The sequence below is a fragment of the Mytilus trossulus genome, chromosome 10 (assembly GCF_036588685.1).
Source record: "Mytilus trossulus isolate FHL-02 chromosome 10, PNRI_Mtr1.1.1.hap1, whole genome shotgun sequence".
Classification (NCBI taxonomy): domain Eukaryota; kingdom Metazoa; phylum Mollusca; class Bivalvia; order Mytilida; family Mytilidae; genus Mytilus; species Mytilus trossulus.
Window position 1 is genome coordinate 29,818,131 of NC_086382.1, and position 14,967 is coordinate 29,833,097.

The following is a 14,967-nucleotide window of genomic DNA, read 5'->3' on the forward strand; positions in this document are numbered from 1 at the left end:
AAAACATGTAATTATCAAAGATCGTCACCTTGATCAAAAGAAAAGGTATTCTTGCCAGTTTGAGTCAAATATACCAACAACATCACATTGGCACATGTATCACATATGAATTCTAATTAGAGGACATCAACGCTTCAATGTAGGCAAAAATAGTTAACCGGGGTTCAATAGTCAAAGTTCAATTAAACATAAACAAATTAGATACTAAACTAAAATCTAAGGACACATATTAACTATAAGAGGAAAAGAACAGAACAAAAGAAACATTAAACTACAACAACAACAAACGCCAACATACATAGAAAAGGACACATTCATATTTTGTTACAGGAAATATTAAGAAAAAAATTATTGGTGCAACCTTGTTTTGTGGCTATCAAAACCTCCCGCTTATATGTCAAGGTTAAAAATACCGCTAAACTGACAATTGTGGACTGTTGATGTGTACTGATGTTTTGTTTGTCTTAGACATATGATTTTTATTATTTGTTGTTATTAGTTTTAAAATGTGTCCTTTTTTATGTTTAATATTGCACTCAAACAGATATTGAAATATGTTAGGATGCTGTAAAAAGTATGTGCACGTACTTAGTTAACAAGCTATGTATCAAAAGTCAAGTAAACTCTTCATAGATGATGAAAAAATTAACATGTACATAACGGCCATTATAAAAGTCTTCTAAATCATTCGACAGTCTTTCATAAGATTTGGTATCTGGTCCTAGAGATGTATTTACAGTACTATAAACTTGCTATGCAATTTCCACGATGGTCACATATATCTTCGGTCATCACATTGTATGATGAGGTAATTTGGACATTACTCTTTCTAATGTTTTATTAAGGTTAAACGATAATTATGATAAACTGATCATGTTGGTGTAAAAATTTCAGTTTATAATTCAGCTTATTTCATCTTATTTTTTTATTTTATTTTAAGAGGCAAATTTAGAAAATTCGAGAACAAGAATACAGAACTGTAAAAGTTGGCTGTTTTATATAGTCATCCTACTATGCTAAGAACTGTAAATTTAATTGTTTTGTGTATTTACGTTTTGGTGTTTACCTGAGTCAATATATCATGTATAGAGTGGTTATGTCTTGAAACTCGGTAAGACCGGTGCTTCTGCTATAAATAGGTCCATGAACTAAATACCGAAATAGAAAGAAAGAGATGAAATGCGAAACTGTGAGAGAGTTCATTGTACCGCTTTCAAGTAGATTGGTACTTTTGGGCACGCTATGGGATTAAATTTTAAATGTTTGACACTCGTCCAGAGATAAGGACAACTTTGACGTATTTGTCCTACTTCACGGACTTTCTTGGCCTCATGTATGAACTCATACTTTCTCAGTTGTTTTAGTGGTTGATTTACCCATTATGATATGAATAAACAAAAATAAGAGGTGTCCTGCAAATAATTAGTATGAAAAATGTCATTTAATTGTCCACACAACGGTATACACAGATACACAGCTCTTACGATGTTTTTCAATGTTGTAATTGTTTCACATTGTGTCAAGACGTTAATAAAAGAAGCAGATTATATGTTCATTGTTATTGACCTATAATAAACTATGTTTGCTTAAATTCACTTAATTTGGATTCTGGTGGATAATATGTTGTCTATAATGCAAGTTTCTGCCAACAAAATCAATATTGAACAAGTAATCCTTTGTTAGGATGCTTACACAAAAGTCACCAAAACGGACCACAAATCAGTGTTCTGCATTATCCTTGATTTCATTATATTAAAAGCATTTCGCATTTTTCCCCACTTTAAGCAGTTTCCATGGTTACAGCCGTCATTTGGGAAATTCCAAGTGAAAAGTCCCGTCCTCATATGCTAGGCAACATTTGTTATAAGTTTCATTTAATTTGAAGCATTTTGTAGTTTTTCATATTTTTACTGTTTTCATGGCAACGGCGGCCATTTTTGAAATTCCAAATCAAAAGTCAAATCTAGATATACTAGGCAACATTTGTTTTAAGTTTCATCAATTTAGAAGCATTTTTAAAATTTAAAACATTTTTGCTGTTTCCATGGCAAGTCAAACTGCTACTGCTTATTTTTTTCTCCATAATTATATACCATCATATACCATTAAATGTATCTAAAACAAATTTGATGTTCTGGAATGTTCCATGAAAATTCACCCCCTAAAATTATGCCAGGAGACCCCCTTCTGAAATAAAAAAAAAGGTCCATGTTGAAGCAGACATGTGTCTCTTAATATTCATAGAAGTAATCATTATTCCATCTACTCTACATACAGTAGGAAATTTAAGAAATGTAAAAAAAAAATGACCCCATCCATCTTTGAGCCCCCCTAATTATGCCAAGATGACACCCTGGTATCATAGATTTTGGGTTCTGCAGTCCCCATGATGCAGACCCATACCCAGAAAAAATATAAAGTTTCCATCCCTTTCTGCTTCCAGGTGGGACAAAAACTGCAAAATATAACAAAGTAATTATAAATAAAAGAATTTTCATCAATGATAAAATGAATAACACATGTTTAAAATCATGCTCACCAATCTACCTTTTTGTTTAAATAACAATGTGATTATAATCAACATGCCTCAATTTAATACGTTTTTATTTTTTACCCTTTTTTGTTTGGACTATTATTTTTTTTACTCTTCATTGAGCATATATAAAGGCAACAGTAGTATACCGCTGTTCAAAATTCATAAATCGATAGAGAAAAAAACAAATCCGGATTACAAACTAAACCTGAGGGAAACTTATCCAATATAAGGGAACTACGACACAACAGAGACACAACACCGAAACGTCACACACTGAGAAACGAACTATAATGTAACAATGGCCATTTTCCTGGCTTGGTACAGGGCGTTTTATGAAAAAAAATGGTGGGTTGAACCTGGTTTGGTGGCATTCAAAACCTCCCGCTTTAATGGCAGTGTTAATTATAACATTAAAATTACATCATTATACGACAGGGTTACAATAAATAAACAGATGAATGGGAGACAATATAGGACAGAGAAACAAACGAATAATAGCCATCCAAAGGTAACAGGTTAAAACATATTATTATACACCAGACGCGCGCTACGTCCACACAAAACTATGCTCAGGTGTAAAAAGTTTGAAGGCCATAACAACTACCAAGTTGAAGATCGTCGAGGACCATTATATCGAAATAGTTGTGATGCCAGGGTTATCCGCCTGGGACAAAACATCATTATTATCAAGAATAATACATAGTTTTGCGAACAGTAAATTTGATAAAATGACTATATAATAGATATACATGATTAAACTGAAGTGGTGCCTAGCTATAGAATAAAAAACGAATAAATTACAAAATCACAGCCCTGTTAGCCATAGTCAATGCAACGCCCAATGTGACGTCACATATACTATATGTTGTCTTTGGTTAGACGATAAAACACTTTTGGTATGTGAATCGTTTATACCGTTGGATAGTTTGAATGTAAAAGTGTAAGGTTCACTCTTATCTGCCAGCAAAAACAATTATGGATTATTACAAAACACGAATAAAAGTGTTTGGTTTTTTTTCTAAACTAGTGTGATTTTACTTTAAAAATTACAATAATATTGAAAAATAAAAACCATCATTTTTGGCAAAGTGGTATGTGAATCTGTGAATCGTTTAATTCAGTGGTAGATGTACTTAATGACAAGTGATTTGGTGACTTCAAGTACAAAATATAGATATAGATATAGTACTAGATTTAGAGATCATAGTTTATTCATCTAAGAGCAGAAGGTGACATTCTAGCACGCAAATTACAGCTTTCGTTCGCTTGACTATAAGGATCTTCAAACAAAAAAAGCATGAAACCCCTGATGTTTTCATGCGAAGTTTTAGGCCGACAACTAGTAAATTTCGTCCTTTAACTGGTTATATATTATACGCAAATAGATATTTAAATATGTTTTAAAAGAAACTGCAAAAACCGTGCCAAAAAGCATATGCTATTGACTATATAAACAAGCTCTATTCATTGTCAAAATGTCCATCAAAGGTATATATAAAATGTCAAATAACTCTTCATAGATACATGTTATTTACCAGTATAAAAATTGTGAACGCTAGACACTCTTTTTTTCCAAAAGACTCATCAATACTAAAGATACTCGAACCAAATCGATTATATTCTATTGCTAATATTTTTCTGGTTTTAATTTATATCAGAGATGCCTGTGCTAAAAACAGATAATAGTTATATGGACCAAATATCGAAATAGATAGAAATAGGTGCAATAGAAGTGCACTATGTGATAAACTATGAATTTTCGATATTAAACACTCGTCCAAATATAAAATAACAACTTTGACGTCGTTTCTCTACTTTGACCTATTACATGAAACTCAGATATTGTCTGTATGTTGCTTAAATTCTTGATTGAATTATGATCCATAGAAATGAGAGGTTTACTGCAAGCCTGTAATTATCAGAACCACATGTTTTTAAAATAGGACATAATATATAGGTCCATATACGGTAATCAATGATAAACATCACTTACGTTAGTTTTGTTGATGAAATAACTTCACATTTTAACTTCGAGTGCCTTTTATATATGTAGCTGAATTTTTTGGTTTTGTTCATTGTTAATGAACCACAATCTAAGTTTGTTTACAATCACTTTATTTGTACTATGTTGAATTATAAGTTGTCTTATGCAAGTTTCCGCCAGCAAAATTTCTAATGAAATATTACAAAACCACTAATCTTTCTCCGATTACATTCTTTTTCAAAAGTTTGTCTGTCTGAACAAGCGTGATTTTAATTACTTAAATAAATTCATCAATTTTTTGAAAGAACTATAATTCCAGCTTTTTATTTTACATTCTGCATATTACTATATTTCGCCCTTCGTCTTTTGCAAATAAAATTTTTGGAAGGGATATTGATATGTGAATCGTTTATACCCTAGACAGGTTGAGCGTGGCTGTTTAATGAATGTGAAGGTACACACTTATCTATCTTTGACGCGGGTTGATTCTATACGAGACATATTTGGTGTTAAGTGATTCGTTGACCTCAAGTACAAAATATAGATATATAGTACTAGATTGCCTGATTACTATATCATAGTTTGTTTGTCTAAGAGCATTAGGTGAATTCCTAGTACATAAATAACCGCTTTCGTTCAATTGACTAAAAGGATCATCAACTAAATAATGAAAACCCAGATTTTTTATGCGAGGTTTTAGGCCGAAGACTATAACTAAAACATTGTAAATACTCGTCCTTTAACTTGTGTTATATTGCACTATTATATATTATTATATGCCGAGCAACACGACGGGTGCCACATGTGGAGCAGGATCTGCTTATCCTTCGGAAAGCAAATGAGATCACCCGCAGTTTTTGGTTGGGTTTGTGCTGCTTAGTCTTTAGTGTTCTATGTTGTGTCATTTGTACTATTGTTTGTCTGTTCGTCTTTTTTTCATTTTTAGTCATGGCGTTGTCAGTTATGAGTGTGACTGTCCCTCAGGTGTCTTTGGCCCTCTTTTTTTATTTTATCATATTGCCCCTCGTTTTTAGTTATTATTTCGAAATATTGAAAATCTTAGTAAAGACACCATGACCAAGTATTTGAAAGAAATGTATGATGATTATGATGGTCATGAGTAAATTCATTTATTTTTCGTGGATAACAATTTTCGAGGATTGAGCAGTTATTGCATATTTGATGGTTTGTGTATCTCTGCATACATTGCAATACAAATATTTTTTGTTCCCTGGTTACCTTGAAATCTAGAAAAATGTGTATCCAATTCAACGAATAACAATAAATAGAGAGTAGTCACTTTGATTTGAATTGATTTGAATCCAATATGATTCGTGCATGTTTTTATTTATTTGCCTTCATTTGCTATCATGCTGCTCGTATTGCTATGGGTGTCTATATTCTCTTTGGTGATGATTGTTTACAGTCAGGGTTAGTAAGGGCTTGTTTTAGGTTAGTGTTAGCTTTATAATGTTTGCATACGAAAAAGGGTCGAAAAAACATCCTTTGAATGTAACAGGTGAAGGAAAATAAGTCTACACTTCATTGCAGTAAAACATTTCAGTCAGAAAATATATTTGTGGTGTTCTAAACACCATTTTTTGTTATTTGGTGTTTCAATAGAATATTTTGGAGACTTAAGGTTACATGATTACTAAAGAGGGACGAAAAATACCAAAGGGACAGTCAAACTCATAAATCTAAAACAAACTAACAATAGAACATATGACACAACATAGAAAACTAAAGAATAAACAACACGAACCCCACCAAAAACTAGGGGTGATCTCAGATGCTCCGGAAGGGTAAAGCTTGCACGCAGTTTAAAAAGAGATGAAAATTTGATTTGTTAACTTCCAGTGAATTTTATTATCTTTTATTCAACGAAATGATTTGTGAAATTTTGTACTGGACAGGATAAAACTTCTTAATAAGAAACATATGCACTTTTAAAAAAAAAATATATTACAAATTTTAATAGGGAAAATCAGTGGTGGTAAATCTCCTACAGTGTTTATTGTAATGAAGTACGTTGAACATGCTGTTCTGTTAACAGTGTGGTATAACTCTTAGTGTTTATTGTAGTGAAGTACGTTGAACATGTTGTTCTGTTAACAGTGTGGTATAACTCCGTGTTTATTGTAGTGAAGTACGTTGAACATGTTGTTCTGTTAACAGTGTGGTATAACTCCTAGTGTTTATTGTAATGAAGTACGTTGAACATGCTGTTCTGTGAACAGTGTGGTATAACTCCTAGTGTTTATTGTAATGAAGTACGTTGAACATGCTGTTCTGTTAACAGTGTGGTATAACTCCTAGTGTTTATTGTAGTGAAGTACGTTGAACATGTTGTTCTGTGAACAGTGTGGTATAACTCCTAGTGTTTATTGTAGTGAAGTGCGTTGAACATGTTGTTCTGTTAACAGTGTGGTATAACTCCTAGTGTTTATTGTAGTGAAGTGCGTTGAACATGTTGTTCTGTTAACAGTGTGGTATAACTCCTACAGTGTTTATTATAGTGAAGTACATTGAACATGTTGTTCTGTTAACAGTGTGGTATAACTCCTTGTGTTTATTGTAGTGAAGTACGTTGAACATGTTGTTCTGTGAACAGTGTGGTATAACTCCTAGTGTTTATTGTAGTGAAGTACATTGAACATGTTGTTCTGTTAACAGTTTGGTATAACTCCTACAGTGTTTATTGTAGTGAAGTACGTTGAACATGTTGTTCTGTGAACAGTGTGGTATAACTCTTAGTGTTTATTGTAGTGAAGTACGTTGAACATTTTGTTCTGTTAACAGTGTGGTATAACTCCTTGTGTTTATTGTAGTGAAGTACGTTGAACATTTTGTTCTGTTAACAGTGTGGTATAACTCCTTGTGTTTATTGTAGTGAAGTACGTTGAACATGTTGTTCTGTTAACAGTTTGGTATAACTCCTACAGTGTTTATTGTAGTGAAGTACGTTGAACATTTTGTTCTGTGAACAGTGTGGTATAACTCCTTGTGTTTATTGTAGTGAAGTACGTTGAACATTTTGTTCTGTTAACAGTGTGGTATAACTCCTTGTGTTTATTGTAGTGAAGTACATTGAACATGCTGTTCTGTTAACAGTGTGGTATAACTCTTAGTGTTTATTGTAGTGAAGTACGTTGAACATGTTGTTCTGTTAACAGTGTGGTATAACTCCGTGTTTATTGTAGTGAAGTACATTGAACATGTTGTTCTGTTAACAGTGTGGTATAACTCCTTGTGTTTATTATAGTGAAGTACGTTGAACATGTTGTTCTGTTCACAGTGTGGTATAACTCCTAGTGTTTATTGTAATGAAGTACGTTGAACATGCTGTTCTGTGAACAGTGTGGTATAACTCCTAGTGTTTATTGTAATGAAGTACGTTGAACATGCTGTTCTGTTAACAGTGTGGTATAACTCCTAGTGTTTATTGTAGTGAAGTACGTTGAACATGTTGTTCTGTGAACAGTGTGGTATAACTCCTAGTGTTTATTGTAGTGAAGTGCGTTGAACATGTTGTTCTGTTAACAGTGTGGTATAACTCCTAGTGTTTATTGTAGTGAAGTGCGTTGAACATGTTGTTCTGTTAACAGTGTGGTATAACTCCTACAGTGTTTATTGTAGTGAAGTACATTGAACATGTTGTTCTGTTAACAGTGTGGTATAACTCCTTGTGTTTATTGTAGTGAAGTACGTTGAACATGTTGTTCTGTGAACAGTGTGGTATAACTCCTTGTGTTTATTGTAGTGAAGTACATTGAACATGTTGTTCTGTTAACAGTGTGGTATAACTCCTACAGTGTTTATTTTAGTGAAGTACATTGAACATGTTGTTCTGTTAACAGTGTGGTATAACTCCTTGTGTTTATTGTAGTGAAGTACGTTGAACATGTTGTTCTGTGAACAGTGTGGTATAACTCCTAGTGTTTATTGTAGTGAAGTACATTGAACATGTTGTTCTGTTAACAGTTTGGTATAACTCCTACAGTGTTTATTGTAGTGAAGTACGTTGAACATGTTGTTCTGTGAACAGTGTGGTATAACTCTTAGTGTTTATTGTAGTGAAGTACGTTGAACATTTTGTTCTGTTAACAGTGTGGTATAACTCCTTGTGTTTATTGTAGTGAAGTACGTTGAACATTTTGTTCTGTTAACAGTGTGGTATAACTCCTTGTGTTTATTGTAGTGAAGTACGTTGAACATGTTGTTCTGTTAACAGTTCGGTATAACTCCTACAGTGTTTATTGTAGTGAAGTACGTTGAACATTTTGTTCTGTGAACAGTGTGGTATAACTCCTTGTGTTTATTGTAGTGAAGTACGTTGAACATTTTGTTCTGTTAACAGTGTGGTATAACTCCTTGTGTTTATTGTAGTGAAGTACGTTGAACATGTTGTTATGTTAACAGTGTGTATATTTTGTTCTCTCATGCTGTGTTAAACTGGATATACGTATACAAGTATTTCTAATTCTTGCAAATAAATAAATTGAATGAGTTCATATGAAGTGAATGTACGCAATCATAGGAAACTATATGGCCTTGGTGTTAGGTGAAATGGTTTGCTTGAAAGCTATTAATTAATTACATACAGAGGCTTATAACCATCTTTATTTAACAAGTTTAAAACTGCCAATCTGAAATATTATTTGTGTATTAACTACCTCAACTTCAGTGTCTTTGAACTCTTGCAAGCAACATTTAATCCTCAAAAGGCATCTGGTATATTTGAATTATAAATATTTTTTTTCTTATTTACAACTTCAGATAGTATACGGCTTAAAAAAAAGCTAAAGTCTCTTGGAAAATAAAAATTTATTCTTTCATTTATTATTATAAACAATTAAAATTGCACATGATTTGATTATAACAATTAATAACAAGATGATAACAGCAGTTTATAAAATAACAAATAAAGGATAAAATCATATGTGCACCATAAAATTACATTTCAACATAATCAGTAAACATAATGCTGAATATAATGATCATGCAAGCAAATGCATCCATCTGATAAAATCATAGAAAATAATGATCTTATTTTCAAAAAGAAAAAAGACCAGAGTTGCAATGTCCCCCCTATTACATTCATTTTTTCAATCCAAGGTACAAGGGCAAAAATTTAATTAAAAAAAAATGTTGTTTTGTTCTTTAAAACTTTTTATAAATATGTTAGAGATTAAGGCTTCAGTGCAAACGCAATGTGATTTCTGTTATATTTAATATTTCTTAGGGGCGTATTTTGTATGATCATTTGATCAGCACTTATTTAAAAAAAAAGTGTTGAAGACATTGATGATAAAAACCTATGAAATAAGTTTTATAAAAATCTGACAAGAATTGACATGTGAGAGCTCTAGCCTCTAAGAATGCAATTTTCCATATAATCAATATTTCCAGGGGACATAACTCTTTCAGAAATAACTGTTCAACACTGATTTTCAAAATTAGTCCCAAACCTTGGTGATATACCAGTAGGAAACCAGAGTAAATCTCTAACACTGGCACATCTACCAAATCAACACAAAAGCTAACTAAATAGCCATGTCTATTAATAGTTTATCACAGTCATGATGTCACTTTGGCACTTATATCTTGGTTGTTCCCAATAATAATCAAAATTAACAGTCTTTCATGACATGAATACCAACGTCCATCTTTTAAATTTAACAGAAATTTATAATTATAATCTGTGTAGCTGGCATGGATGAATATTTCTGGTAAAAGGTCTTGGTGGTATCCCTGAAATATTTAGATGCATAATAAAAAAATGTGCCTCATAGATCTATATATTCTCTAGCAGTGAATTATTTTCAGATTTTCTGTGTATGCTGGAACACCATATAGAGTACTTTTTTTATTCCAGCATCACTGATGAGTCTTTTGTAGAAGAAACTTGTATCTATCATTTGAAATTATAAGCTTGAATATTATACACCTTTCTATGATGATTTTTTTTATTTACCACTCCTGATTTTTATATGAAAATCAGTTTTGGCTGAAATAAGTTCAGTTAAAAAGAGTGTTTTGTAGCAAAATTAAATAATTACAAACATTAAAATCTAAAGTGAGATTTATAATTAACTTGGCATGCTTAATTATTACATGTAGAACAGACGTTGCTTTAAATATACTACGGATTTATTTCTATAAATTTGTACTTTAATATACGGTGGATTTATTATTTTTCAGTTTGTACAGTACAGTACAGTTTGCCACAATTTTAAGTATACTGTACATTCAGAAATTATTTTGTGTATTTATTATTGTGATTTTAATGGAAAACACATCAGAATTTACAAGCTGTAGTTCTTTTGATTGCAATAACCAAACAGTAACATTATTTGCATTAATAATAAAACTGAGCAATGATTTCTGAAGTACAAATTTCCTATAGCTTATTCTGCAAACCCAGAAAATCAAGTCTGCATGAAAAATCCAAAATTCCTAATCAATTACCGAAAATTTATCCCAAAAATATAAATGAACCTGCAATAGTTTTTAGAATGGACCTTCAACATTTAATCAGATACCTATTTACAACTCTAATTCAATCTATAAATATACCTGTTGTGTTTAAACTTTTGTAGTGATCTTCAATGTGCTGATACTTCACCAGTTCTGTAAGATACTGAAAAAATCATAGTATATAAGAGCATCTGGATGGGTAATCTTTCATTTCTGTATTCTTAAAAAATTATATAATGTATCATTTTCTCCAATATTTAATTGTTAAGGTCATTTTTCTTTATTCTTCATATGTTTACATGTATCCCATTATTCTCCATTTTTTCTATATTAAAGCATCCCATAAAATTATGTTTTTTCTTTGCCTGATTTTTTGTAAACTTTACAGGGAATTCTGTAGAAACAACTCGAGTTCACAACCAAGTAATGAATATTTAACTTTTTCTATATACATTACCTGTGAAATGGCGCAAATGAAGTTTTTATTTGTTGGTGCAAATGAAGTATAAACTTGTGGCACAAATGAAAGATTCAATTTTTTTTAAATTGGCGCAAAGTTTTAAACATGTCTGCGAAATGTTAGATAACCAATCATGCTCTCATTACATTCATTTGCTCATCTTATTCCAATTGGTTATACATGATATTTAAAGAACCATTCCTGAGGGATAAGTAATAGTTTAATATGCTCATTTTCTCCTATTTTCCTACATTTTTTTTTTGTGGTCCTATTTTTTTTTTGGCTTTTTTTTTGCTATAAGGATTTTTCTCTATTTTTCTCTATTCTATATTGATTTTGCCCTATTTTTCAATTTTCTTTTTTATATTTTGGTTCCATTTTACAGTAGATTTGGTTAACTTTTCCTTATTCTTTTAACCCCTAAACGAATGCTTAGGGTACAGCTAAGTATCAACAGGCCATAAACTTTTTTTAAATTTTGAGACAAAAGTATATATTGGTAAAAATTAAACTATCACAAACAGAAAGTAGCTGCATGCTGGACATTAAAGTTGTTAATTACATGTTACAACAAAACATAACAAAGCTACAGTCCAAATAAAACATATTTTTTACATTATACATGATAAAGCAAGGAAGTGTTGAAAAAAAAATCTTCCAGAGGTCTGTCAGATGGATGGACAGAATGAGGGAATGAGGGAAATGTGAAGATGTGACAAGATTTGCCATTGTTGTTGATGAACCAAGAGACCTTAAACATAAATGTCAAAGTTGAAGGCATAAACCTTGTGCTATTGACCTCTTGGTAATTAATAACATATCAACCAGAAGTGTTGTTTAAGAATTGAATGCTTCTTTTTGTAACTTCATTGGGTTGTAAAAGTGTTGACTGAAGTACATATGTGCACAAGGTCAATGCTTTTACAACCCTATGAAGTTACAAAAAGAACCATTCAATACTTATAATTACCTTTTTCAGCTAGGATCATGAAAACACGATTTTTATCAAGTTTTATTTAATTTTTCTGTGCACTTGTGGGGCTTCGTGTCATCATGAATGATACATTTTATTGTGTAATGAAGTTGATTAAGAAATAACATGAGATTGCAGTGTAGCCAATCAGAATACCATATCATAATGAAACATACATCTAATGTAATTATTCATTGTTGAAACCTTATTACCAACAGTAAATTGTCTATCCTTATTATTACCTCCATAATATCAATATCGCAGTCTTGTATTCCTAGTTTACTAAGAAAAGCTGTTGCAGTCTTCTTCACAGAATCACTTTCCCTTATAATACTCCCTCTTTTGCTAAAATTAATGTAAATAAATGTAAAATTAATGTAAATAAATGTAAAATTAATGTAAATAAATGTAAAATTAATGTAAAAAAATGTAAAAAAATGTAAAACTAGGGTATAAATATCTTTAATATTTGTTCAATAAACTATCATTTTATCTTTAATCATTTACATTTGTTATATCTTTAAGCTTGGAGTATAAAATTGTGTAGGATAACCTGTCCAACGCTTATACTTGCTAAATTTCTTATGAAATAACTATTAGGGGCATAACTCTTTTAAAATATTTCATCAGCATTGACTTTTTCTTAAATTGTCCAAGAAATTACTGAAATAGACCTTTGATATAAGATTTTAAGGAAGCTGGCTTGTCATGTTTTGGTTTTTTTTTGTCAGATTTTCGAAATCCTCTGTTTTTATCCATTTGAATGCCTTGAAAAAAATTGCCTGGTGACCCCCATTTTTCTTTTTGTAAATATTTTTCATGTACAATGATAAGCCATCTGTAAAAGTCTGATAACATTTTAATTACTTTTTAACAGTTTTTGAGGACTTCAACTTGTCAATGTGATAGTAATTACAATGCAATCTTACATATACACAATATTTACAAGGGGCATAATTCTTATGAAATAATTAATCTGCTCTATTTTTCGAACTTCACTGCAACATTGCAGTTTAAACTCAAGATTTAAGTTTCTTAAAAATCTGACAAGAATGGTACATGCAAGAGCGCTAACAAGACTGAAAGAACAGATGGATGTAAGCATGGGATTTCTATGTCCCCCCCCCCCACAAAGTGTTGTGCAAGGAACAACAAAAGACATGGTTGCATATGCATCTCAATTTTTTGGCAGACTGGCTGTATAAAATGTCAGCAAAGGGTGACATACAAGTGTTTCAATTAAGTTGATATTCGATATTGATTTCTCCTTGGTATGATACCTCAATATTTGTTTTCTCACTCATACCTACCTTGTTAGTGTACCAACTGTACCAAGACAGAAGGAATGGAAAAATATAAATGCTTTTGATGAAAATTCACAAAGTGATCTGAAAAATAAATTGTTGTTATGAGTAATTGCATGAAATGAAATAACTAAGGAGTTTTTCAATTTTTTTTTTCACCGTTCAGTTTGAAACAAAGAATTGTCAAGCTTTTCTTAGTACAGGTACTTTCCATGTCAACAAAGAGGGGGAGGGGGTCGGAGGCTTCCTCATCCTGAAGTCCTGGGCATAAAAACATGAAATCCTGAAGTCCTGAATTTAAAGAAATTTAAATCCCGACATACCAAAATTCATAAAAAGAATTCCCCACTCCCACTATCGTTTTCTATGTTTAGTAGACTGTGAAATTTAAATCCCGACATACCAAAATTCATAAAAAGAATTCCCCACTCCCACTATCGTTTTCTATGTTTAGTAGACTGTGAAATTGGGGTAAAAACTCTAATTTTGCATGTAAATTAGAAAGATCATATCATAGGGAACATGTATACTAGGTTTCAAGTTAATTGGACTTCAACTTCATCAAAAACTACCTTGACCAAAAACTTTAATCTGAAGTGGGACATACAGACGCACGAATGAAAGGACAGAGGGATCGACAGACAGACAAACAAACGGACCCACAGACCAGAAAACATAATGCCCCTCTACTATCGTAGTTGGGGCATAAAATGTCCAATAAATGAATTGGGACCTGTTAAAACTTTTAAATCATGGCATTTGTTTGCACCTGTCCATAGTCAGGAACCACTTGTTCAGTGGTTGTCCTTTTTTGATGTGGTTCATAAGTGTTTCTCATTTTTTTATAAATTAGACCGTTGGTTTTCCTGTTTTAATGGTTTTAAATTTTTCAAACTCTTTATAGCTAGCTGTTTGCTGTGAGCCAAGGCTCTGTGTTGCAGGCCGTTAATGGACCTATAATGGTTAACTTTAAAAAAAATTATGATTTGGATGCAGACTTGTCTCATCGGCACTAATACCACATCTTCTTATATTTATAAAAGGAGGAGTTGATCTTTATCAAAATAAACTAAAATATAACCAAACTATGTCTCACTTTTCAACAAAATCTACAAATATATTCTGTATACTGTAAACTGGGAAATTTTCGCACCGTCTTTAATTCACGATTTACTTACATGATCCTAATTCGCGCCGTTTTCAATTCGCGATTTCCTAGTGGCCTAGATA

General features: G+C 31.7%; 1 protein-coding gene across 3 annotated transcripts in view; it reads right to left on the reverse strand.

Annotated features, from left to right (window-relative positions):
* Positions 1 to 9,336: 9,336 nt before the first annotated feature.
* The window catches only part of LOC134687185 (guanine nucleotide exchange protein SMCR8-like), a 32,233-nt gene continuing 26,602 nt past the window's right edge, over positions 9,337 to 14,967 (reverse strand). For all 3 annotated transcript variants that reach the window (XM_063547276.1, XM_063547275.1, XM_063547274.1), the window contains exons 23-26: positions 13,744 to 13,821; positions 12,676 to 12,778; positions 11,100 to 11,163; positions 9,337 to 10,274 (exon numbers count right to left, since the gene is read on the reverse strand). In XM_063547276.1, the coding sequence (XP_063403346.1) occupies positions 10,216 to 10,274; positions 11,100 to 11,163; positions 12,676 to 12,778; positions 13,744 to 13,821 (304 nt within the window). In that variant the 3' untranslated portion in view covers positions 9,337 to 10,215. The remainder of the gene's footprint in view (positions 10,275 to 11,099; positions 11,164 to 12,675; positions 12,779 to 13,743; positions 13,822 to 14,967) is intronic.